At 41.1% G+C, this 24364-nt stretch overlaps 4 protein-coding genes across 9 annotated transcripts; 3 read left to right on the top strand and 1 right to left on the bottom strand.

Annotated features, from left to right (window-relative positions):
- Positions 1-382: 382 nt before the first annotated feature.
- On the top strand, positions 383-6044 carry map9 (microtubule-associated protein 9). The gene is made up of 13 exons (XM_034585681.1): positions 383-722; positions 838-934; positions 1682-2203; positions 2281-2474; positions 2576-2684; positions 2787-2854; positions 2961-3034; positions 3130-3292; positions 3747-3833; positions 3937-4098; positions 4185-4330; positions 5034-5169; positions 5403-6044. The coding sequence occupies exons 1-13, from the start codon at positions 651-653 to the stop codon at positions 5520-5522; spliced, it is 1950 nt and encodes a 649-aa protein (XP_034441572.1). The 5' UTR covers positions 383-650; the 3' UTR covers positions 5523-6044.
- Positions 6045-7274: 1230 nt separating this feature from the next.
- On the top strand, positions 7275-13075 carry ugdh (UDP-glucose 6-dehydrogenase). The gene is made up of 12 exons (XM_034585605.1): positions 7275-7501; positions 8889-9050; positions 9523-9624; positions 9723-9923; positions 9998-10195; positions 10745-10892; positions 11010-11104; positions 11186-11316; positions 11536-11675; positions 12058-12149; positions 12251-12361; positions 12483-13075. The coding sequence occupies exons 2-12, from the start codon at positions 8889-8891 to the stop codon at positions 12591-12593; spliced, it is 1491 nt and encodes a 496-aa protein (XP_034441496.1). The 5' UTR covers positions 7275-7501; the 3' UTR covers positions 12594-13075.
- Positions 13076-13779: 704 nt separating this feature from the next.
- lias (lipoic acid synthetase) lies at positions 13780-19540 on the bottom strand. 3 transcript variants are annotated; one of them, XR_004613854.1, is made up of 12 exons: positions 19352-19540; positions 18932-19107; positions 18077-18170; positions 17521-17601; positions 17067-17223; positions 16657-16714; positions 16445-16573; positions 15541-15686; positions 15380-15450; positions 15173-15284; positions 14204-14582; positions 13780-14164 (listed from the first exon to the last, which is right to left on the bottom strand). XR_004613854.1 is itself a non-coding variant. In XM_034585625.1 (11 exons), the coding sequence occupies exons 1-11, from the start codon at positions 19433-19435 to the stop codon at positions 14521-14523; spliced, it is 1170 nt and encodes a 389-aa protein (XP_034441516.1). In that variant the 5' UTR covers positions 19436-19540; the 3' UTR covers positions 13780-14520. The 3 variants fall into 3 exon arrangements, 2 of the variants coding, with proteins under 2 accessions (XP_034441516.1, XP_034441508.1); XM_034585625.1 differs by having other exon boundaries at positions 13780-14582; XM_034585617.1 differs by lacking the exons at positions 13780-14164; positions 14204-14582 and adding an exon at positions 14892-15051 and having other exon boundaries at positions 15089-15284.
- On the top strand, positions 19109-24301 carry rpl9 (ribosomal protein L9). Of its 4 annotated transcripts, none has more exons than XM_034585661.1 (8): positions 19109-19127; positions 20716-20762; positions 20857-20972; positions 21620-21715; positions 21826-21958; positions 22275-22355; positions 23179-23308; positions 24146-24301. In XM_034585661.1, the coding sequence occupies exons 2-7, from the start codon at positions 20717-20719 to the stop codon at positions 23283-23285; spliced, it is 579 nt and encodes a 192-aa protein (XP_034441552.1). In that variant the 5' UTR covers positions 19109-19127; position 20716; the 3' UTR covers positions 23286-23308; positions 24146-24301. The 4 variants fall into 4 exon arrangements, with proteins under 4 accessions (XP_034441552.1, XP_034441542.1, XP_034441561.1 ...); XM_034585651.1 differs by lacking the exon at positions 19109-19127 and adding an exon at positions 20125-20160; XM_034585670.1 differs by lacking the exon at positions 19109-19127 and adding an exon at positions 20202-20224 and having other exon boundaries at positions 24149-24301.
- The last annotated feature ends 63 nt before the right edge of the window (positions 24302-24364 follow it).

Below are 24364 nucleotides of genomic sequence, written 5' to 3'. Positions count from 1 at the left end.
GTTTGAGTAAAATTTTCACTTCTACTTCTTATTCTAGAGGTAGGCTATATATTGTACTTTTTGCACAACTGCATTTATTAAATAACTCAAGTTCCTGTTTAAATATGAAATAGAATCAACAAAATAGAATCAACAGACCGATGATGATGATAAAATGAGGAAGATAAGAATGTGTTGCTCCAAAGAGGAAGATTCAGAGGCTTGTAATCAGTGTATGAAATAATTAGACCCACCTTTATCACGTGCAAAATTAAACGGATGTAATATATAAATAATTTTACTTTTGATACTTTGAATGTATTTTTATGCTAATCATTTTATATGTACATATATATTTTAAATACCTGACTTTAATTTGCGCATGCGCAGCGCTAGAGCGGGTTTCCCTGGGTTACCATCAACAAGTCCGTTAACTTGCTAGGCTAGGTCAACGTGTCTTTGGGTAATACCGCTTCTAAAGCTGGATTTTGCGTCGTGGACCCCACAACAATCAGATGTGACGGTCGGTGAAAGACATAGTTGGACATGACGGCAGCAGGAGACGCGTATGGTTACTATCTACTTGTTACCATGGAATTGGCGAACGGCAGCTAATGCTAACGCTAACGCTAAAGTGAGTAAACAAGAGGAGAGTGGGTGAAGTTTCCAGGATGACCAACCAAGAGGTCAGGACACTGGCTTACTCGAAAAGCCCGAAAACGTCGAGAAGAACAACATTTCAGGTAAAACGAACAAACCCCCGTTGTCTGTACTCAAACAGAGAACATCCGGAGAGACAGGACCAGTTACAGCCATGTGGAGGTTTCTCATATCTGCCTGAAATGATTTCGTTTAAAGGATGAACTTCAGGCTGCTGTCTCTGCCAGAGCCAACAAAACAACAACAGGTCACTTCTCCTACCCCGATGACTTCGATGAGGATGAGGATGAAGATGGTAAGATGACACAGCATCAATATATTTATGAATGGAGCTCTTTTTAGTGCCTTTGTTTACATTCTGTTTGAGTATGACTAATGAAACTGAGGGTGTTTCATTAGTCATTCATCTTTCTTTGTTCTTACCCTCTGGGGTTTATATGATACTGTGGAAAAGTTAATCAATCACATTTTATTTGTATAGCCAACATTCACAAATCACAATTTGTCTCATACGGCTTAACAAGGTGCAACATTCTCTGCCCTTGACCCTCAACCGGTGTGAGGAAAAACTATTTAAAAAACATAGAAACCTCGGAGTGAGCCGCACATCAACAAATAACAATATTTACAACATTCATGAGAAAAAACAGTGTCTCACATGAATGGAGAGGTGTATCATTGTTTAAAGTCTTTATACAAAATAAAAGGTCTGACAGAGATGAAGGGAGCAGCAGTAATGACAATTCTAATGATTGAGGTATTGCCAATAATGGTAGTATACTGTATGTGGGCAGGCGTATGCAATCTAGTTGTAAACAATTAGATGCCACCACAATCCACTACCTATGATCCATGAGCCAAGTTTAGTTACTAACGTGCATAACAACGAAAGCATCAAATCCGCACATTTGAGAAGCTGTAAGAGAAGAGAAAATAGAAAGAGAAGCCAATCAATTTTGTTGATCAGCTCACCAATGAATTGACTCTCAGTTGCAGCTCTGTTCATCTGTTCTGCAATGCACTAAATTTCTATTTTTCACAGATTTTTTTAATCAACTCCTCAAATCAAGAAAAAAGAAGGCGGATGCATTTAAGGCCGGGAAATCTAAAGCGAACACACACAACACCTTTGACCTTTCCGACGATAAAGACAAACATGGGAAAACGAAGAGAGTTTCATTCCTGAAGAGCAAGAGAATCAGCTTTTCCTCGGAGGACGCGTCAGAGTCACGTGAAAACGAGCAACCGGACTCCTCTGTCGTTGGACATTACAATCACAATAACTCGATTTCCTCACAACACTCCACAAGTGGCAGCAAATATGACACACAGAGTAAAAACAGTGTTGTGGAGCCTGTCGATCCCCAAACCCCAAGAGGGAGCTTGAGTAGATCTCTCTCATATCAAACCTCAGATGATCTTCTGGACATGCCTCTGCCTTTACCACCCGACGGCAGTGTGACGGAAACTCCAGGTCCTGAGGAGAAGAGCAACACTTTTCTGGAAGAAACATCCCAGACTCCAGATTTGTCAGGACCTGACATCAAACACGTGCCTTCAGCAGGTCTGTTTACACCGTTTTACAAGCCATGCATGTAACTACCAGAGCAGATTTTAAACGTATATTTCCCCATTATTCAGATATTCCTACCGAGAGGGAGCCACCCAAACCCAAACCAAGACAACGGACTCTGGGGTTACTCTCTCACGCTGTAGAGAAGACGCCTGAGGAAAGTGAATCTCAGGATCTGAGCAGGCCCCAGACGTCCTCTGCATCCATCCCCCTCTCCTCTGGCGCGTCCAGCAACACTGCAGTGAGGAGCTGTAGTCCGCATGTGGGTCTCATTGCCTGATTTAAAAAAAAAGCATTTTAGGTTTCAGGGTAAAAATGATGGTTCTCTCATAGAAGCTTGTTTGTTGTCTTGTGTCATCGTAGTGGACAGAAGATGATCACACATTTTCACATAGCCTCAGCAAATCGTCTTCGAGTAAGAGTGAGCAGTCACAGTTCCTTACCAAGTCCACTATTGATTCTGAATCCAGAGGTATGGATGAACAGAGCATGTTCAACACAATAACCTTATTATTCCATTATTGTTTTGTTTTTTAACTCATTGATCCTCTTTGATATTTAATATCTGTTTCAGGTGATTTTATTTCTGACGACAGCAAGGATCGGGATGGAAAGTGCTCCACATCTTTCGAAGAATTTCATGTAAGACGTTCTACATGGTGCCCTTTGCGTTAGCATCATATCAGACATACACTGCCTCTTATTCTTATTATTTTTAGTTTCGTTACATCTGTGTGTTTTGTTTCAGGAGGATTTGGGAGATCACTCCAATCAATCTGTAGCTCAACTCTCTCACACTCAGGAAAAGTTATTTGACACCAGGTAGCTCATTCTCTCCAAGCTATAACAATCAATACACACATCTTCATTGATAAAACAGGATAATAACATAACCGACATTTTTTCATTTAAATTAGGACGTCAAGTTCAAACTCAAAGATCACTCAGAGGTGTCAGAGTGCCTGCTCCAGAAAAGTGGAATCAAAGTATTTGGGATCTCTCAAAGTTCTGGACCGCAAAGTGTCGCTACACGAGTCCCCTCCAGAAACAGCAGATTCACTCAGAGCTGCCGTTTACCAGGTCAGTGTCATAATGAACTTATTAGTATTACTAGTAATATGTTGGATTTAATGCACTTTTCCCTTTGTATAAAAACTAGAAGATTGAAAAGTGAACATTTTAAAGTGTTGGAAGTCCAGGAAAGCAGAAATCAGCCATCACTTGTATGGCAGCTCTTTTCATCTTATCATCGATATTTGTATTCTTCCAGTTTTGTGTCTGTTGCGGGTCAGTAACGTCATCAACTCGCCCACTTTACCAGGGAGCTGGCAGGCAAAGATCTAGAAAATATATGCAGCAACTGGTTTGGCCATATGCGTTGTCACATACAGCCCTTTTGGAACCTTTCAGGAAAATGTCTGGACTTCGGTGCGTGTCTGAAAGCAGCTACAGTTGTGTTGATGTGTGTTTTATACACTGGTTATTTATGTCAATAGAGGACATCGAAGGTAAAATCCCTCTCCACTCTTACCAGGAATGGCTTAAAAAGAAAAAGGAAAAGTCACTAGGGAACGCGCAACTAAAGAAGAAAGAGCAACTCCTCCAAGAACAAAAGAAAAAGGTGAACCATCACAGTGCAACATACCATCTCTAAAGATTAAAATAAGTACATGCTTGTTACTAATAAATGCATACTCCTCATCATCTTTCTTAAAAATAAATAGGAAGAAGAAGCAAAAAAGGGCGATGCTGTTGCATCATATGAGGCTTGGAAGGAAGGGAAAGCAGAGAGTCTTAAAGCAAAAGCCAAAGAAAAGCAAGATAAGATGAGAAAAGAGCAGAGAGCGGGTGAAGAGACAGAAGAAAAGAAGCAGTCTGCTAAGCAGGTATGTCACTGATATGTTGTGTGTATTTTTCTGAAAGATATAAAAAACATTGGGAATATTAATTGTTTATCTAATAATCACTGCAGGTGTTTGAAAAATGGAAACAGGAGCAAGATCATCTGCTTGACAAGAAGTACAGAAAACAGAAAGAAGCTGAAGATAAACTTCAGCTAAAAAAGCAAACAAAGGAGGAGGAAAGAAAGAGAGAGAGTACTTCTGCTTTTTCTAGGTGGTGAGTGTGAATTGTTGACCCGTCATTTGTTATTTATTTATTTTTCTTTTTTATGAAGTGATGAAATAGATAATATAATCAGATTATTAGGGCCACTTAAAGGGGAAAAAAATGGGATATTTCAAGAATAAAGTCGTAATAATATGAAAATAAAGTCATAGTTTTAGGACGGGAACTCTATCGAGCACAGGTTCTCCTTGCTGCTTATTTCCTAAAAAAAGTAATAGTATGACTTTTTTCTCATTAAATTAGGACTTAAGTCGTGTAATATTATGACATTTTTCTCCATCACGACATTATTCTTGTGACATGATATAAATAAAAAACATATAAATCGGCCCTAATACTTGACCTCTATTGATAGAAAGTGTTGTGTCTTTTGTCTAGTGTGTTGTTCAATCTTATTTAAAACCAAATCCATTACTTCACTTAATTATTCTTGATTTGAATCATTTTAATTGGGCTCTGTAAGTAAATATTGTCACATTCCCAAAATAGAGGTTGTGTCAAAAAGCTTCAGACACAGAACAACCCTTTGTCCATTTTAATCTATGTGGATGTGGAAATCATTTACCACTAGGTGGCAGCCAAAGCTCGATGTTTAGCCGTGTGTTATCCATCAATATGTAATGAAAACATGAACAGTGAAATAAGCTTCCTCTTGAACTGTTGTTCTTGTTACTTTTTTCTTGAAATGATGAAGGTCTGATAAGAAGAAAGATGTTATTCACGAAAAAGTCTCCATGGAGCGAAAAGAAGTTAAAGACAAAGCAGAGGAGGAACGATACATGAAAGAAGAGAGGGATAAAATGGCTCTGGAGATGTATGAAAGCTGGCTGGTGAGTAGAAATACCTGGGATACCTGGGATTAACGGCATCCAATGTACTGCTGCTTCTTTGTTTTTGAGACAGTTGGTATCACTAAACAATGACCTCCATGTTGCAGTGTGAGGTCTTCAGGCTTCATTTCTTTTTTGTTTTCTTTGATCTGCTGGTATTCAAAGAGGTGCTTGTGGTGGTGGAGTGTGTGGAAATCTTTATATTTATTTTTACTGATTTTCTTTCCCAACAGGTAAGAAAAGAACGAGAACAGAAGAGACAGAGAGAAGAAAGACGAATAAAAGCAATTCTCCGAGACAGTCCTCCTCCACCGTGGAGCCCTCCTAATAAAACTATAGGATTTCGAAAATAACAATTAAAATGTAACATGACACTCCGGAGGAATATCTGTGGATGTTGTGTTGCATTTTTAGTTTAGTTTTGTACTTTATTTTTTAACAAAAGTATGTTTTTAAACAGAGCTGATGGCAGCTGTTGAATTTTATAGGATTTGCAGGTGTTGCAGGGCTCAGGTGCATTAGTCAGCAGCTCTAGTGAAAGTTTATTTTTCATTCTATTTCATGTAATAATGTTAAAGCACATACAAGGTCAATAAGAAAAGCGAATGTGATTTTGTTTTCATTAACAAAACCCTTTTCACAAATGTCTTACGTGTGTGATTGTTGCAGATGTGTTGGTCTGTTATCACCATATTGTTCATCCACTGCTTGACCTGCTAATGCCCTTTGTTGAACTGCCATTGACGTCCAGGTAAAGTTTGTTTATGTTTTAGAGTTACAAGAAGCTCCAAACCATCACACCACATTTGAAACCGATCTGTTCAACACCCACTGCTTATTTCATGGGTGGATGTATTTGTGGTCATCTTTATGTGTCACTGAAATAGCAAGACATTTTTTGAATAAAAATGTGCACTAAGAGATTTGGTTCCAAAACGTTTTAGTCACTGTAGAAATATTGTGTATGCGTAATGTGTAGACATTTAAAAAATTGAGTCTGAGAGATTAACATGAATTTATTGTCTGTGACTCAGAATTTTCAAGCTTAGAGTTACAAGCTTGAGTTTTGACCTTGCATTTACAGACCATCTAATCAGACAAAGGATTGCACAAAATATCCAGGAAATATTTCTGCAGCTCCAAAACAATTTAATGCACGAGAATTATGTGTGGAGGAGGAGTAAAGGGGATCATTGGGTAAACCTTGAAATACCTGGGATTCCTAAAACCAAAAACTTAAGGAATTGAGATCTGTCCTCCAAGGACTTACTCAAATAATTAGCGGCTCCTCCAGAATTCCAGGAGCGGGAGAAAAGCAACAGCTTGCACCCAAAGAATGAAACAAGGAGGGGATATAGCAGAGCTCGTTCTGCCATCCAGACAATTTAATTAGGTGTCACCTCAGGACAGAGCAGTTCAATTGGTTCCAAGTCTCCTTGAAAGAGCAAAGCAGGAGTATTTGTTATATGTCTGAGGTTCCTGCAGGAGTGTAAAGGTTGTTGGGGGTTATTTTGGAAACTCCCTGGAGCTTTTAGGCTCCTGCAGCAACAAACTGGGATGGTCAGATATTCCTGCAGGGGCCTAAAGGTAATCAAGGTTTCTTCTGGGAACTTCATAGAAGCTTTAGGCCCCTGCATTAACCCACTGTGATGGTCTGAGGTTCCTGCAGGGGTGTAAAGGTTGTTGAGGGTTCTTCCAGGTACTTCATCTTATGAAATACTTACCTTTAATGTAATTTTAAGCTATTTGAGTACCAAACGGATACTTGTGTAACCTCATCACATGTCTTGAAGCACCTCAAATAAACTTGAAGTTCCTTGACGAGCATATTGTATATATGAGGCGCTTTCGATTTGTGTGGTGTAGAAGTGCTTAGAATATAGGAAAGGTCGATCTACATTTCTGAAATGTGCAGATGATTGATGATGATTCAAAATCTCTAGGACAACCACCTGAGGACTTTGAGGTGAGATTTGTTGTCTTGATCCAGACTGTGTGCCCTGCTGTATTGGCTTATAATTATAAGTATCATACAATTATCTGACTCTCTCATGTAGGTGTCCTGTGTGCTTTTACTTTGAAAACCCAGCCCCCAGCGGAAGCAGTGGCGGTGGCTGACAGAGATTCCTCAGCTCAGAGAATAAAAGTGTCGTCAGGAGAAGTTGTGAGAGCAGAGTTGATGTCCGTCCAGCGCAGCTTTACTCCCCAGTGAAGACGTTCCACCGCCAGAGAACAGCAGCTCCGGACACGTCTGTCTCGACGAGGAACCAAATCAGCGAACACACACACTGCGCTTTATTCCCTGGAGCTTGTGACGGTCGAGCTGGCAGAGGTAAGCCCACCTAACGGGAGCTAGCTGCGAGTGCTAGCTGCTGCTGCTGCTGCTGCTGCTGCACACAGACCATTCATTAGTCTGGGTTTGTTCGCCCCGCACAGGTAGAGGGAGGCGGGCTAGCTTAGGCGCGTTCGTGTTCACGTGTAGAAGCAGTAGAGACTGTGTAGCAGCTGAGCTAACGGGAGCTAGCTGGGAGGTGAGTGGGGCAGAAGGACGTGGCTGAGCTGCACTGAAAGGCTCTCTCTGTTCTACCAGGCTCTCTCTGTTCTACCAGGCTGGGACGGTGCGACTGGTGACTGGTGTCAAGGTGTCAACGTGAGACCAAGGAGAAACTGTAGAGGACGAGCCAATCCTACCTTTTCTCAGGAAGATTTACTTACTGTACTTGAGTCAACCGTATGGAGCTCACACTCACAATCTATTAGCTTAGTTAAATACACTGATTTGTTAGTTTAGCAGTTATGTTCTCCATTCATTGGGGGGGTTTTGCTTTGGGGTGATTCATCTTTATTTTTGTCATTTCACAGTTTGTGTTGCTGTTGAATTAGTTCCCCACAAACCGCAGCTGTTACACACACACGTAAAAGAGTCAAGGCAGAAATCAGTCATCGTGAAGGGATGAGTTATCACAGGGGTGTAGGCTGCATCAGTTTGTACTAGATGTACCCAGTGACCTGCCAACTGCATGCATGTGGTCAGACGAATAGAAATGTCCTGTGCAGTGGAGCACACGGCTGTGACCAACTTGTGTTTCTAATGGGCTGATATTTCACAACACTGAAAAACCTAATGGTATAACTGTCTTCCTGTGTCTTATTTGAGCGCTAATCTCAAATAAGACACAGGAAGACAGTTCATTTTTGTTACTTAGCAGCTTGAACTAGTAAATGTAAGAAATTAACAAAGGTGATACGTTGAATATCTTTTAACTTATCTGATGTCACCTGACACTTTAGATCTACTCACAAAGTTAATATGTGATTGATTGATTCAACAGGAAATCTATTTTGAGAAAGGATTCATTGTCATGTTTAAAGCAAAAATGTCATCGAGTGGTTTCAGCTTCTCAAATGTGAGAATATGCTGCTTTTCTCTGATTTATATCATGTTTGATTGTTCATCACTAAAAGTAAGCTTTAAGTAGTAATTCTTACTATTCTCATATCTAATTGATGAAAAAATCATCAAATGATTGAAAAAATTATTTGAAGATTAATTTGTAATGAAAACAATTGTAGTTGTAGCTCTTGTAAAATGAAAGTCTTCATGGGGGGGGAGTTTATAGAGTTTCTGTGTTGAGCAGTATGTTCAGAAGTAAAAAATCTGTTTCTGTCTTTTTTCCAATGCTTCATGTATTTATTTATATTGACGTTATATTTTCCAGATGTTTCAGATAAAAAGGATCTGCTGCATTGGTGCTGGATACGTAGGAGGCCCGACATGCAGTGTGATCGCCCACATGTGTCCAGAGATCACAGTGACTGTCGTGGATATCAACGAGTCCCGCATCAAAGCCTGGAACTCAGACACTCTGCCCATATATGAGGTTCGGCAAATGTTATTTTCCAAAAAGACTAAAGCTTTTATATCAGGGTGGTTTCTGGTAAAACAAGCAGTGGGTCATATTTTCTTAGGAGCACTGATTCACTGTGTGTTGTTTCTACTACATTCTTATCCCAACCTGGTGATCCATGAATCTCGAAAGAGTTTGAATTTGTTTCAGTAGTTCTATCGGTGTGTTACTAAGTAGACGTTGCTGGGCAGAGGCAACTTTTATACAATATGATTCATTCATGGGCTAAAATGAACATAAATGAATCCCAGACTGTTTTGTAACTGCTCTACGTCAACCAAGCCCACAGGGTATTGCATCATCATGAGTGAGTTGCACAAAGAGCAGTTCATGTCCAGTCACATTGAACATTTGTAACCAATTGTGGTATGTTTTGTTTTTTTTCCCTCTTATACATTCTCTGACACACACTTTCTGTCTAATTTCCCACCTCCTCCCATTCCAGCCGGGTCTGAAAGACGTGGTTGAATCATCTCGAGGGAGAAACTTGTTTTTCTCTACAGACATAGACTCAGCCATCAAGGATGCTGACCTTGTCTTTATCTCGGTGAGTTCATCGGTCCCCACCCGAAAACAAAACACCCACACTGTTTCTGCTGTTTCTAGAAACAAATCGGACATTTCTAACATATCCTTCCTCCACAGGTTAACACCCCGACAAAGACCTACGGGATGGGAAAGGGTCGCGCTGCTGACCTCAAGTTCATCGAGGCCTGTGCTCGGCGAATCGTGGAGGTGTCTGATGGCTACAAGATTGTCACAGAGAAGAGCACCGTCCCAGTCCGAGCTGCCGAGAGCATTCGACGGATATTTGATGCCAACACCAAGCCCAGCCTTAACCTACAAGTGTGTATTACGACAAATACATAACGCTGTCAGATCTGTTGTCACATGTTGCTGAAGTCGTGTTGCTGCTTCAGGTGCTGTCCAACCCCGAGTTCCTCGCAGAGGGAACTGCAGTGCGGGATCTGAAGGAGCCCGACCGTGTCCTGATTGGTGGAGATGAAACGGCTGAGGGTCAAAGAGCCATCAGAGCTCTGTGTGCGGTCTATGAACAATGGGTTCCCAAAGCAAAAATCATCACCACCAACACATGGTCGTCCGAGCTGTCCAAACTGGTGAGTGTAGACCTGCAGCTAATGATCGTTTTTTATCAGTAGTTCATTTGCTTAATTTTTCATAATCAATCAATATTTTTGTCATTAAAGTCAGTTTTATTTTCTCATACGCCAAGGCGATGACTTTGAATTGCTTGTTTTATCCTGCGTCTTGTGCAAAACCCCAAGATTCAACTGATCATACATGACCATGGCAGCAGCTAAGAATTATGTCCTTGCTTCATCGATTAATTATTTGCAACATAAAACAACAAAATGTTTTGTTTTATCAATCGAACAATACAATTTCAATTTCCTACAATGTAAAATCAAGAATAGCAAAAGATTTTTGCACCTAGAAACCATAAAGTTACAACTGCCAAAGTAATTGGCAATGAATCTCTATTTTAAGCTCTATGTACGACAAGAAAATTGTCAAATTCGAAATATTTTTGCTTGTTCGTCTGCATAGTTGCCTTTTCACTTATTACTAGCCTAATCGTTGCAGCCCTAATGCAGTGTTATTTTGTTGTAGAAATAAAAAAATAAAATAAAACTGTGTGCGTGTAGGCAGCCAATGCATTCCTTGCACAGCGAATCAGCAGCATCAACAGTATCAGCGCGCTGTGTGAAGCCACCGGAGCCGACGTGGAAGAGGTTGCCAAGGCGATTGGGATGGACCAGAGAATAGGCAGCAAGTTTCTCAAAGCCAGCATAGGTAAGTGACATGGCTGTGAGATGTTTACAGTGAGCGTCTGTGTCAAAACATTTGTAGCTGTAAGATGTACAGTGAGCTTCTGTCTCCGTCTCACTGCCTCTGTCGCCCTCTGGCCAGGTTTTGGTGGAAGCTGTTTCCAGAAGGACGTCCTGAACCTGGTTTATCTATGCGAGGCCCTCAATCTGCCCGAGGTCGCCTCCTATTGGCAGCAGGTGAGAAATAAACCGCTTTGCACCTAATTTTGGACTCTTCTTTAGGCGTCTATATTAATGTGTGTTAATGCTTTTCCTCAGGTGATAGACATGAATGAGTACCAGAGGCGGCGGTTTGCTTGCAGGATCATTGACTGCCTCTTCAACACTGTTACTGGTAAAAAGATCGCTCTGCTTGGCTTCTCCTTCAAAAAAGACACTGGTGACACAAGGTGAGTCTCTTTTCACATGTTTGTAACCCTCCAGTTATTTCGTTTTCTTTCTCTGTCAGTTGAATAACGAACTTATCGCTGTTTACATAAATCCCCTCTAGAGCCCTGACAACCCTTGTGTGTAGCCTTTGTACAGACTCAACTGTGGTGAACTATGGCCCTGGTCATTCAGGTGGACCTTTTGTTTAGTAGTGTGTTTGTTTAATGTCGCAACTCCAGGGAGTCTTCCAGTATCTACATCTCAAAGTATCTGATGGATGAGGGAGCCAAGCTCTTCATATACGACCCCAAAGTTCTCAAAGAACAAATCATTCATGACCTGTCCCAGCCCAACATCTCCGAGGACAACCCAGGAAGAGGTGTGTGTGTGTGAATGTGGAGCTTTCTAAACCACAATGTAAGACTGTTCCACCTTTTTATTATGTAAGCTACAGCGAGAGAAATCAAGTTGACATGCAACACACCTTGTGCAGCATGCACCTCTTATACACAAAAAATAGCCACTGTATAAATAAAGAAGTGGAAGAAGAAATTAGGGTTCACCCAGGTGTCATGTTTCCATTACTGCTGGATTGTATATACAATACAATTATTTCTTGTAAGGATAAACATTGCTATAGTTATAGATCGTACAATAAATTGAGAGAAAATTCAACAAGTGTTCAGTAATAAATGTAACAGAAACTACATGGTTTGATGTTCACAAAGACTTCATTTAATGTTTTATTTACATTTTCTCAGTGTCCGAGCTGGTGACTGTGAGCTCAGACCCGTATGAGGCTTGTCAAAGTGCACACGCACTGGTCATCTGTACTGAATGGGACATGTTTAAGGTCAGAATAACAAATTTCTTTTTTACCCTATAAAACAGCTTCATCTTGAATCAATCTGTAAATATGAATTTTAAACTCACTCCAATTGAATTCCAACATAGGAACTGGACTATGAGAAGATCTACAAGAAGATGCTGAAGCCAGCTTTTATATTTGACGGTCGCAGAGTGCTGGACCACCTCCACCATCACCTCCAGAACATCGGCTTCCAGGTGTGCAGAAGGAAAACACACACACACACACACACACTTTTCATACAACATTGAAATGAACCAGTGAGAAAGTCGGTCCCGAATGAAGCTGCTATTATTTTTCTGCTTTTTCTCTCTGCAGATCGAGACCATCGGTAAGAAGGTGACAGCGACGAGAATTCCCTACAGCGCTGTAGCTGTTTGTCCTCGCATCGGTGCCACTGAGCCTCCCCCAAAGAAAGCCAAAGTCTAAAACTCACCCCACCCCCTCACCACACACTCTCTCCACATTCTATCTCAACCTTTTTATTGCTGGTGAAACGACGTTCACCTCTCCCTCAGTACATGCCTCCTCCTCCTCCTGAAGGCGAAACAGCGCGACTAAAGTCTCCCCTGCAGTGTTTTGAACGAGAGCCTTGTTGAACCAGTGACGAATCATTCCAACCACAAAGACTTCATTTTATGCATATCATGTTAAACTGCATTAATCAAGCAAACATTTCAGTGCAGTTATACATGCACGGTCATCACTTTCAAATGAACACTATCGGTGTCTACTTTCCTACAGTATTTACTGTATAATCAAGTATTGTTGATAAATCACAAACTTTTATACTATTTTTAAAAAATATTTTTATAAATCATCTTACTGTTTGTTAATCAGTATATGTCGTCTGTCAGTGACTGTTTTTAACTAAAAGGGCCATTGCAATAAAACGTGAAGTGTGTTCTTAATTTGTGCCTCATTTTTTATTAAACAGAAAAAGGTTGATTCACTGATTCAGAGCTGCAGGATCCAGATTGGACACTACTCAACAATTATGATTAACTGCTACTGCTTTCATTTATTATATCATTACATCTACAATTTTAACATCTACTCTGACAGAGCTTAAATACAACAATTACACAACTGTTGCCATCTCTCTCTCTTCTCTCACCCCTTCTCTCCTCCCTTTCCCATTTTTCTCTGCTCATCCCAACTGGTCAAGGCAGATGGCCGACCACATTGAGCCCGGTTCTGTTCGAGGTTTCTTCAAGTTAACGAGGGAGCTTTTCCTCTACAGTGGCCAAAGTGCTGCTCAGTGTGGGAGCTGTTAAGTTCTCTACAATTTTGTAAGGTTTGGACCTTACTATGTAAAGTGCCTTGAGATACTGCATGTGATTTGGCGCTTTACAAATATAATTGGATTGAATCTAGTGGGTCAGAGGACGTCAGCTGAGTTGAAGGCTCCTTCATATGAGGCCCAGCAGGGATTTGTGTTCACAGTGAAAAGAATGTGTCCTAATGTGACACAGAGCACCTCCAGAAGTGGTTTGAGTGATTGTGCATTCAGACGTTCAGACCTGTACTCAACGCTGACCACTTGTGATTTGATCACTTAGGACAGATGTTAGTACAAGACGTGAACAGGGTCAGTGACAAAACAGCAAATGAAGACATGTTATAATTCATTTATTTTATTTAAACAACCAGTGGGTGAAATCAAAATCTTTCTTGTCTCGGTGTGAAATTGAACTTTTATCACATTAGAAAAAGCGGCTTAAGACCAAATTAATACAGGAATTCCTTGTTGGCAGAGATTTGTTTGAGTAGCAAATGTAATTTCACTTGATGTGAGTAACCTCGGATCAAAAACCTTGTTGCTTAATTAAATTAAATGAAATTCCTGAAACCAGGTTAACATCAAAGTGCTCGTAAACTGAGCTCGCTGTCAAAGGTCAGTGGCTCTCTACCTGGAGTCCAGGGCCCGAGGGGGGGGAAGCTGAGGCTGGATGTGATTTACGGGCCCCTGACATGCAGAACATGGCAAATTACAGCTGCTGATCACAGCAGGTTGTATTTTCTCCTGTCGGGCTGACGTGGGCAGAGTCTGCGCCCTGGTTATCTACATGTCTGCAGGCCTCCTACTGCTCCTTATACACTTTGATCTCCTCCTACATTGAACTGTGGGTCGTCACAGAGGAGCAGTAAAGGACAGTGAAGCGTATTGAAAAGTAACAGAATGTTAACATCCCTTCTGTTTCCTTATTCAACTTGTTACAAGTCATTAAGACTAACTATGACTAACAACAATGCATTGTGGTCCTGCTAGTAAAGCATATTCTGTAATTGTGGGTGATTAAAGGTAAAGACGAGGTTTGAGTAATATGCAGAACAGTCTGTAGTTCTGTGCTTTTCATTCTGCTACAGTCATCTCTGCTTTTCTCTTCTCCAGTAGATTCTTCAGGAAGAACTCGCCTGTGCAAAGAATGAAAATTAAAAACATCCGTCTCTCCTTCTCCACTTACATTCTACCCTTTTTTTACGTAATGCTTGTTTGCTTGAAGTTGTATTGAAAGAAAACCTGAAGACTTCAACAAGTATTAAGTGTCAGTTTGATCAAACATTTGGCCCCTAAACTATTATTCATTGTGATAAATTCTCCCCAAGGAAATCACATAAAATCCCTGTGTCTGTGTTGCTTAACCCCAGTCCCTCCCCACATCCCCCTTCAAAATAAAATACAGATAAATTAAAAATTACTCCAGTGCGGACTCCTGATGTCTCTTTCTCTTATCCCATCTAAATTCTAATAATTTCTCTTACAAAATTCCAATCTATCACATTTCTGTTAAAGTGTTTATACCACTCTTTCACATGCATTGTATTTTGGTGAGAAATTCCCTCAAATTAAACCACAGGGTTGTTAAGAAATATATATATATATATATATATATATATATATATATATATATATACAGTATGTTGCCAGTTTGGGTGTACTGTAATTTGAGAAAAAAAATATGAATTAAATAAAGTTATTTTATTTGTAGATGAACGTTTCTCACCTGCTTTGTATGAGGATCGCACCAGGGGTCCGCTGGCTGTGTACATAAAGCCCATCTCAGTCCCAACTTTCTCCCAGTGGGCAAACCTCTCTGGAGTGACGTATTCTTCCACCTAAACACACACACACACACAGTCAGTTTACTAAATGTGCTGCTCTCTGCTGCTGTGGTAAATCAGGAGCCCCACACAGAGTTTAATGTGCTCACCTTTAGGTGGCGTTTTGTGGGCTGCATGTACTGGCCGAGTGTTAGACAGTCCACCTCTGCCTCTCGCAGCTCTGCAACATCAGAACAACAGTGTCATCAGGAAATCGTTTACATCAGATCGTTTTGAGTGTGTATGTGTGACTAGTGAGTGTTCACCACACCAGTCAACGTGTCCTGTATCTGTTTGTCTGTCTCCCCCAGTCCCAGCATGATGGAGGTCTTGGTGAGCACAGTGCGTTTGACCTTCTTGGCGTGTTTCAGAACGCTCAGGGATTGGTCGAAGTTCGCTCTGGGGTCACGCACGTGTCTGAAAACAAGATGGAACAGAGAGAAATCCTGAGTCACATAACATCAGAGAGTGAAATATACTTTATACCCACATGGAGAAAATATGTAAAACAAGATCTCTGCAATGTGTTTGCTGCAGAACATGGAGCATTTTTACCAACAGCAGGGAAATGGCTCTTCTGCATCATCTGCTGGTCAAAGTGTGTATTACCGTTTTCCTTCTCTGTGACTGACCTCCCTCTTGTGGCAGTAAACATTTATAACACAAAGTTAAAAAAACTACAAAGAACACTTGCTTAAATTTTTTTTTTTGCATTTATGAATTTAAAGCCCCCCTTCACCCAAAAAACGGAAAAAAAGAAAGATTATTTTGTAAATTGAAATGAAAAACATTAGCTTTTTTTTTTTATTCTGGGAATTGCAATAAGAAAAATAGTATATATAATATAATTTTCAGAATTTTAACTAGTTACCTCGACAGGAAAAACATTTTTTTCCCCACAAATTACTATTAGTATTATTTCCACTAGTATTTAAACATCAAAAATCTTTAAATACAAAATAAAGACAGAAAACGTTTTAACTAGTATCATATTTTACATTTTACAGTGCTTTCAAACAAAATTGTTCTTCTTTACTCAGTATCATTAGACTTGTTTGCCACTCAAATCACATTGAAGAGCTCATGGATTCAACTGAAAATAGATTCTTAATTTATTATCTTATAACAACACAGGAACTACATAGACACAGAAGCGACATGTCTTGTCTAATTACCTTTGCAGCTCACGCACGGTCTCCACATTGTGAGCGTACACGTCTAAGCCTGACAGGGCGATCTTCTCCACTGCTGCGAGGTCGCCGCGGAAATCAGGGGTCAGACATTCAACCAGGATCCGAGAATTTCTGGATGAAGAGGAAAAAAGATGTCCGTTTATAAATTTTTCACAGAAAGGCACAATTAATCCAAACGTGAGGGGAGATGTTACCTTTCCTTCAGGTTAGAAACTGTCCTAGCAAAGTGCTCTGCTCCACCATCAGCGATATCTGCACACAAAGGAAGAAGTGTTATTAGAATGCACTATTGTAACCAGAAGTTATAGAGTTAAGAAAATATTATCTTAATGCTTTGAATGAGTTGTATTTTTATACTGATTTAGAAGCTGACAGCCGCCATCTAAAGCAATCATCAAACTTCGCTCTGATCTTCTGCACGAATCGACTCCAGAAAGATTAATTTTGCAAAGTAAATTCATAACAATCCGACATTAGTTGATCTTCCAGCTTTGAGAGTGGTTCCTTTTTTTCCCTTGTAAAACTCAAAGTTTTATTCCTTCATATGATGTCAAGTATCACCAACAGCAGAGAGTAAGAAACACTGGGGGTCAGATGCCGTTACCATCTCTGTCCACTGAGGTGAGAACCACGTAGTCCAGCCCCCAGGCGGCGATGGCCTTGGCCGTATTGTAGGGCTCGTCTTGGTCCAGAGGCGGAGGGCGCCGGGCCGTCTTTACCGAGCAGAACCTGCAGCCGCGGGTGCATGTGTCTCCCATCAGCTACATGAGACAGAGAGAAATGCATCATGAGAGCTTCTCTTGAAATATGCTACTGATACACAGGGCCAGATTTATACAACATGTGTATTTTGAATTCTACATCTTTCTATGAAAAAGCAAGAGCTTATAAAGCCAAAAACTGTGTATTTAGACTTTTGAGAATGTTGGCTTGTGCAGACGAGCTGGATACATGGACTAGACCTGAAGAGAAGGATTTCAAAGTGTTTTTTTTGCTTTAGAAAATCTGGTTGCTTTTCTATAACTGTCAGCTGCACGTGAAGAGTCCCAGTGACTGACCATGATGGTGGCTGTGGCGGTGGCGTACTCTCCTCCTCCCCAGCATTCCCCAATGTTTGGACACCTGGCCTCCTCACACACCTGAGGAAACAGACACATTCACCCAGGTTTTTAGCAAATTCACCAAATTAGATCTTTTTATACAACAGAGGAAATCATTCAGTCATACCAGTCAAATTATGATGGAAAACAAACAATAAAATCTATAATTACTATATAAGTACATTAATATCATATTTTTGTCAGACCTTGCCTGCTCTATATAAGTGGCCAGGGGCCTTAGTCTCATGTATGAAGTGACTGTTCATATTTCTTGTTTGAAAGTCGTAGAAGTCAGTTTAAGAATACACAGACAAAACTATCTGAACAAGACAGAGACGACCACAAAGAGAAACAAAACAAATACAACGCCCACGTTTGATGCTCCCGACCTCGATTATTCCAAGATCACTTTAGAGACGTCTCAATATATCTTTCCCCACATTGGTTGTAGGTATTTCCAGGTGACCTGAATGCAGCAGCGTCACTTGACAACACTAACATACGTGACACTTACTGTGTGCAGGTTGAGGTCTCTCAGCGTGTTCTTCAGCTTGTTGAAGTTCTTTCCAATGGGGATCTCTGTCTTGAGCCACGGGGGAAGACGTAACCTGACGTGACAACAACAACAGAGACACTCAGTAAATGTGTAAGAGCGGTATTGTCTCCGTAATGGTTTGAACGATAATGATCTGCTATCACAACATATCCCACTGTGCACTGTGAAAAAATACCTAAAGATAAAATAACCAGATCATAAAATGCCACCTGTCGCTTTGACACTGATTGTAAAGTCTCGTCAATCCATACAAGCATTAAGTCGTCCTACTGAATAATTACCATAATAAATAGAATAGCACTCACACCTACCTTAACTCCAAGTACGATTTAAAGGTTCAGTGTGTAAGATTTAGGTGAAAGGGATCTATTGGCAGAAAATGAATATTAAATAATCCTAGTGATGTTTTCACTAGTTTGTTTCATCTAAATTGTATGTATTGTTGTTTTCTTGACCCTAGAATGGGCCCTTTGTATTTAAATACTTAATATTTACATCAGGAGTGGGCCCTCTCTACAGAGGCCACCATGTTTTTTACAGTAGCCCAGACTGGACAAACTAAACACCGTTTGAGTTTTTATGACAGCTGAAGGTTTCCACAGGTTCTCTTTCATGTCCGGAAGGGGAGGGTGATTTGAGGGGTATTCAGCTGCAACATGCAACTTCAACACTAGATGTCACTAAATTCCACACACTGAACCTTTAATCTCGTTTTGATTAAGCTGAACACAATCTGCATGATAAAGTCTGACCTGGTCTTTGGACTTTTCTGATAACAGACTCAGTGACCGGGCCGAGCAGCACAGTTCTCACCTCTCTCCCTTCTGTCTCTTCAGGTTGCCTCTGTACTCCTCCCACTTGTCTTTATCCGACAGGTCTCCTGAGATGAAGTCCTGCAGATCCGGCCCATCGTCACTGAGAGGCTCCTTCTTCGTGTCGGTCCTGGCTGGAGAGGATCTGGCCACAGTGGTCACACTGCTGGTGTACACCTACACAGGCAGGACCAGGGGTTAGCTCAGGTACATAGGATTCACTCGGTCTCTTCATACACACATCACACACTATCACCAACACGGACTCACAGCCGCTACAGCTGAGTTACAAAACATCCAGTGCAGGTTGTACTTTCAGGCCCGCGACACAGGCTTCCTCTCCACCGAGGGTTCCCACGGACAGATCGCACACACACTGTCCGTGGTGTTGACAGGAGAATGTCCGGGTGGAGATACTCACATGTGGGAAACATCTGGGACTCAGCCACCGCTGGTTTGAGGAGAAACGACCAGCGACGCAGCAACTTTGTTTGAGCAGCGCCATGACTTCAGTCCGCAGGAGAATGTCATTGGAAACAAAACCCGACGAGCGGCTGATCGGGTCTGGTGCCGTGTTCACGTGACGGGGCAGAGTCAGTAAAAAGGAGAACGTCCTGCAAAAACACCAGCAACAGATTAAATCAACTAAACTGAAGGATAACAATATTAAAGACTAATGACAGAAGCAAACAGTAGATATAGAAATATAAAAAACATTTTTTATTAAGCTACATTGGTTGTATCAGAGTTTCTCTCCCCACCAGATAAAAATAATCTTAAACCTTAAACATGTCCCTTAAACCACTAGGTTATATCGATAATAATATTGAATTTGATTAAAATGTAACCATCACTAATGTTGTTGTTTGATCCAATTCCCCAACCAATTATCAACACCCTGTATTTTATTTCACAGAGTAAAATAAAGCTGAGTTACTATTTCCCCACTGTGCTTGCAGATCTTGAACGCGGCAAAACCAAACGACAAATATAAATATAAATAAACATGATCTCTTATTTTGTTAAACATATAAATGTAAATAATCCAGTTTACAGCTCAATATTGTTTCTTCACCGTCGTTATTATCGATCCTTACTTGAGTATTTGTGCTTTATCGACGACATGTTATCCTTGCGTGGCTCGTCTACTAATGCCTGATGACGTTACGTGCGTGCTCTACAACAGCGTGGTGACGTCCTTCCGTCCTCCTTTCCTCTGCTACCGGCGAGGTGAGGATACCCGAGAATCTCCACCCGGAGCATTAATCTAACTCCATCTCTTTAAATTAAACACGTTTGTGTTGTTAATTTCAACCATCACACACGTAGAACGTTGTAGTTCACACCGCAGGCTGTATTTTAATTCTATACGGTCCTAACGAGTAGATATATTAGTTTGTGTTTGATCGCTGTCTGTTTCCAGGCCTGACGCTGCGGAGGGCCGCGGCAACCTTTTTCATTATTATTTGTAAAAGTACATTATCGTGTGTTTCCGGTTTTCACTCACAGTCGCAATCCTGCTGGACACGTGTGATTTATCCAGTAAAAGTTAAACAGTCTAGCTAATGTGGCTACATGTTAGCATTAGCCTTAGTGCTAGCAGATGTATTGCAATGTGGCTGTTGACACTGTTGACCACTCGAGCACCAACAAGTCACCTAAACGCAGAGTTGTTATTACCTCAGCAACCGGACATTACAACATGGATTCAACAGAGTAACACAACTGTCATAACGTGTGCGCCCAGGCCCCACAGCCTCTGACACGCTGTGTTTGTCTCCACAGAATGAAGACCATTCTCAGCAGTCAGACTGTCGACATCCCCGACAAAGGTGAGCGTCTGTCAGATTGATCCTGTGCATTTGTCAAACTTGCGCCTGAAGTGTCTCCTCACACCGTCCTCTCTGTTTTGTTGCGGTGGTGCAGTCGAGGTGAGGTTGAAGGGCCGGACAGTGACTGTCAAGGGGCCCCGTGGAAAACTCACAAGACAGTTCAACCACATCAACCTGGAGCTCAGCCTGCTGGGCAAGAAACAGAAGAAGGTAAGAGGCCACCAGGAAGCAGCTCGCTGATCGGTCCCAATGCACTAAACTCTGTGATTTCAATCAGTGTGGATGAAATGAAGTTAATGTTGGAGATTCCCTTGTAGCGATGGAGGATAGAAAGTCATCCCCTGCTCCGTTTACCATTTAGAGGTGGAACAGTTCACACCCTGTTGCTTTCTCAACCACAGTGTGCAGGCGTATTTACACACCAAGTCTTTAACAATACATTATCTGCTCATCATTAATCTGCTGACCAGTGGCTGGAGGGTGAACTCAGTGGAGCCGGTAACAGCCACAGAGCCAAATGCTCCTGAAATTGGGAGACTTTATATTTTCCAGTTGAACTCAACTTCATATTAAGCATTTAACTTCTTAACTGCTGGAGAAATTCATTTTTATCAACGTAGAAGGCGAGAATGTGTCAGTGTTGTGTTTGCAGCTTATTTCTGCTACTAAGTGTTACCACAGGATTTAGTACTAAACGAGTTTATGAAAACAGAAATATCGAGCTTAAGAGGCTGGAATCAGAAAATGTATTTTTATCTTTAGAAAATGATGAAATGAAATTTGTTTTATTAATTGACCACATTGCATCAGCATCAGTCCACTTCAGAGAAAATAACGCGAGTCCCTGTTCTCCTCAGCTTCGTGTGGATAAATGGTGGGGAAACAGGAAGGAGCTGGCCACAGTCCGCACCATCTGCAGCCATGTCCAGAACATGATCAAGGGTGTCACTTTGGTGAGACTTCAGTTATTGACCGTGACCAGAGTTGAGCCACAGGCCGACTGTTGTTGAATCATTTGTCTTCATGGTTTGACCCGGTGACTCACTCTCCTGTCTGACTGCAGGGTTTCCGGTATAAAATGCGTTCTGTGTACGCCCATTTCCCCATCAACGTCGTTATCCAGGAGGGTGGCACCATGGTGGAGATCAGAAACTTCCTGGGAGAGAAGTACATTCGCCGTGTTGGAATGAGGGCTGGTGAGTCTGCAGAATAATATTGTAGCATCTGTAAGGTCAAGTGTTTAAGTATTTAATATTTTGGACAAGCTAACAAACAAGCTAATGTGCTCTTGCTGTGTATTTTGGGGGGTATTATGTCCTGATCTAGTAGACTTCAAAATATTTTGCAGCCTTATGGATTTTCTCTTATAAATATAACCTGCTGTAATAAACACTATAGACTGAGACCAGGATTAATCGACAGTGTAATGAAGCAGCTCGGCCACTTCCTGTCCATTGAACTGCTTGTTCTACTTGTACTGGACATGTGGTGATGATTTCTTCTGTCCCTCAGGTGTTGTCTGTTCAGTCTCAGCGGCCCAGAAGGACGAGCTGATCCTGGAAGGCAATGACATTGAGCTGGTGTCAAACTCGTGTATGTTAGCTCTTTTCTTTTAGACAGAAATTTCTCTGCATATTATCACACAAACTTGTAGAACTATGTCCTAAATGTATCCTCCTTGATATGAGCCTACATGGTCACCGCAATAAAATGCTGCAACTTTTCATCAGTGTTCCCAGCAGGAATCCTGATATAATTCTTTCCCTTCAGGCAGCTTCATGTTAATTATTAGGTTCATCAAACTAACGATGAACTTGTGCAGTTAAAGGATGCACAGACGATATCACAGAAATCTGTTGATGGCATGTGATTGACAGACGGCTGGTACCTCTCCTAAAACTGTAGATGTTTCTGCAACACCTGTCTGTTTCTAGTTCCACATCAGTCCTGTGGTGTAGTGATGAATCTTGTTTTCATGAGAAGTCCCCCCCTCCTCCATCTACTGCTTTACCAAATGATCATTATTCCCCAGAACATCAGTGGTGTTTACACCGTTCTGTCGTCATAAAGCAGGAGAATATTACGTCTCCTGTCAAAGTGATGTAATATTCTTCCTCATTACACTGGGGTGAACTGATGAATATCTCGAATCCCTGAATGAGAACTACTGACTCGGTCACGAGTGACGTCAATGTTCAACACCTTTATTCCTCTTCAGGTCATTTTTTGTCTAAGATTGTTAGAATCCACCAACTTCCCTCTGACTACTGATGGTAGATTTTGAAGTTGAGCGTCACCTTGTACCTCCTGACCACACTGCTTCTCCATCTCTCCCTTCCATCCTCCTCTGTATTTACTGTGATCCGTGTGTGTGTGACGTGACATGTTGCTTATCTCCCCGACCTCTCTGTTCCAGCTGCTCTGATCCAGCAGGCCACCACAGTCAAAAATAAGGATATCAGAAAGTTCTTGGACGGTATTTACGTCTCTGAGAAGGGAACAGTATCGCAGCCGGAAAATTAAAAATTTCGTCTGAAGTCGTAGAGGTTAGCCAACGCCGCCGAAGCCTCCTCTGTGGCCTACAGGGGAAAACCTCTTCTGTTTTATTTTTCTCTAAATGTTCCTTAACTATGTCTCTTTGTAAAAGCATGTTTCTGTTTTTCTCTGTTTCCAGTGTCAACAATTTAAAGTTTTTATGCAATACCTTATGTTAAGTGTGAGGACTGGTCAATATGATGACAACAAATCCTTGTTTTTGCCTTATCTGGCATAACTATTTTACAAAATAATTACCCAGAGCCAAAGATGTTACAATTTCTTCTTCTGATCGGCCAAACAATCAAAAAGATGATCGATTTTCGACTTTTATTTAGTGCTCATTGGAGAATCTAGAACCAACAAATGACTGAAACCATTGATCAAAAGTTTTCTGGTTTTATTTCTGTTAATGGATTTTGTGTCATAAAATTTAGCTATAATATTTTTGGCATCTGCAAATTACTGTTCTCACCGCAACAGGTTGCGGTTGTATTCTTCAGTTTTGGGAGGCATGAACTTCTTACTGTTGACATCTGGCTCTTGTGTCAGAGAAACTTGAATCTAAACCATAGATTTCAACAATTTCTCAATATTTCTGCTTTAAATGATAAACTCTTGCTCACTCCTATGCAGTGTTTGCATTACGTGCCTCACTGTGTTTTTCATGAGTTAAATGGCATGCATCAAAAATCTGAGTTGTTGAAACTAGTTGATCTTTCCTGATTTTAAATGTATACTTCTCATGTAGGCTGTCAGGCCTTGTTAGATTTGTGTTAGATTTGTGTTAAACTACTGACATGTTGCATGTGACCTTATTTTCCTCTCACACTTGTCTCATTTTTCAGCGGCCTTGATCCAACAGGCCACCACGGTCCGAAAGAAGGACATCAGGAAGTTCCTGGACGGCATCTACATCAGCGAGAGGACCACTGTGGTGGAGACCAATGCTGAATAAATGTTCTTCTTCTCTTACGACCAATAAAATTACCATCTTTTCCAATTAATCCCTCTGGTTGTTTGTTGCCTTTATTGGACTCTGCTGCAGCTCAATGTACCTGTGACAC

The sequence above is a fragment of the Hippoglossus hippoglossus genome, chromosome 1 (assembly GCF_009819705.1).
Source record: "Hippoglossus hippoglossus isolate fHipHip1 chromosome 1, fHipHip1.pri, whole genome shotgun sequence".
In the NCBI taxonomy this organism is placed as follows: domain Eukaryota; kingdom Metazoa; phylum Chordata; class Actinopteri; order Pleuronectiformes; family Pleuronectidae; genus Hippoglossus; species Hippoglossus hippoglossus.
This window is presented reverse-complemented; position numbering and strand designations above follow the sequence as displayed.

Excerpts from the sequence above, each read along its gene's own strand:
- map9 (XM_034585681.1), top strand. The coding sequence starts at position 651 with ATGACCAACCAAGAGGTCAGGACACTGGCTTACTCGAAAAGCCCGAAA. Across the intron at positions 3,293-3,746 it reads TCAGAGCTGCCGTTTACCAG|GAATGGCTTAAAAAGAAAAA; the intron begins GTCAGTGTCATA and ends CACTCTTACCAG. Across the intron at positions 3,834-3,936 it reads TCCAAGAACAAAAGAAAAAG|GAAGAAGAAGCAAAAAAGGG; the intron begins GTGAACCATCAC and ends AAAAATAAATAG.
- ugdh (XM_034585605.1), top strand. The coding sequence starts at position 8,889 with ATGTTTCAGATAAAAAGGATCTGCTGCATTGGTGCTGGATACGTAGGA. Across the intron at positions 9,924-9,997 it reads AGCCCAGCCTTAACCTACAA|GTGCTGTCCAACCCCGAGTT; the intron begins GTGTGTATTACG and ends TTGCTGCTTCAG. Across the intron at positions 11,676-12,057 it reads CGAGGACAACCCAGGAAGAG|TGTCCGAGCTGGTGACTGTG; the intron begins GTGTGTGTGTGT and ends ACATTTTCTCAG.
- lias (XM_034585617.1), bottom strand. The coding sequence starts at position 19,435 with ATGGCGCTGCTCAAACAAAGTTGCTGCGTCGCTGGTCGTTTCTCCTCA. Across the intron at positions 18,171-18,931 it reads AAGAGACAGAAGGGAGAGAG|GTTACGTCTTCCCCCGTGGC; the intron begins GTGAGAACTGTG and ends TTGTCACGTCAG. Across the intron at positions 16,715-17,066 it reads CACCTCAGTGGACAGAGATG|ATATCGCTGATGGTGGAGCA; the intron begins GTAACGGCATCT and ends CTTTGTGTGCAG.
- rpl9 (XM_034585661.1), top strand. The coding sequence starts at position 20,717 with ATGAAGACCATTCTCAGCAGTCAGACTGTCGACATCCCCGACAAAG. Across the intron at positions 21,716-21,825 it reads TGATCAAGGGTGTCACTTTG|GGTTTCCGGTATAAAATGCG; the intron begins GTGAGACTTCAG and ends GTCTGACTGCAG. Across the intron at positions 21,959-22,274 it reads CCGTGTTGGAATGAGGGCTG|GTGTTGTCTGTTCAGTCTCA; the intron begins GTGAGTCTGCAG and ends TCTGTCCCTCAG.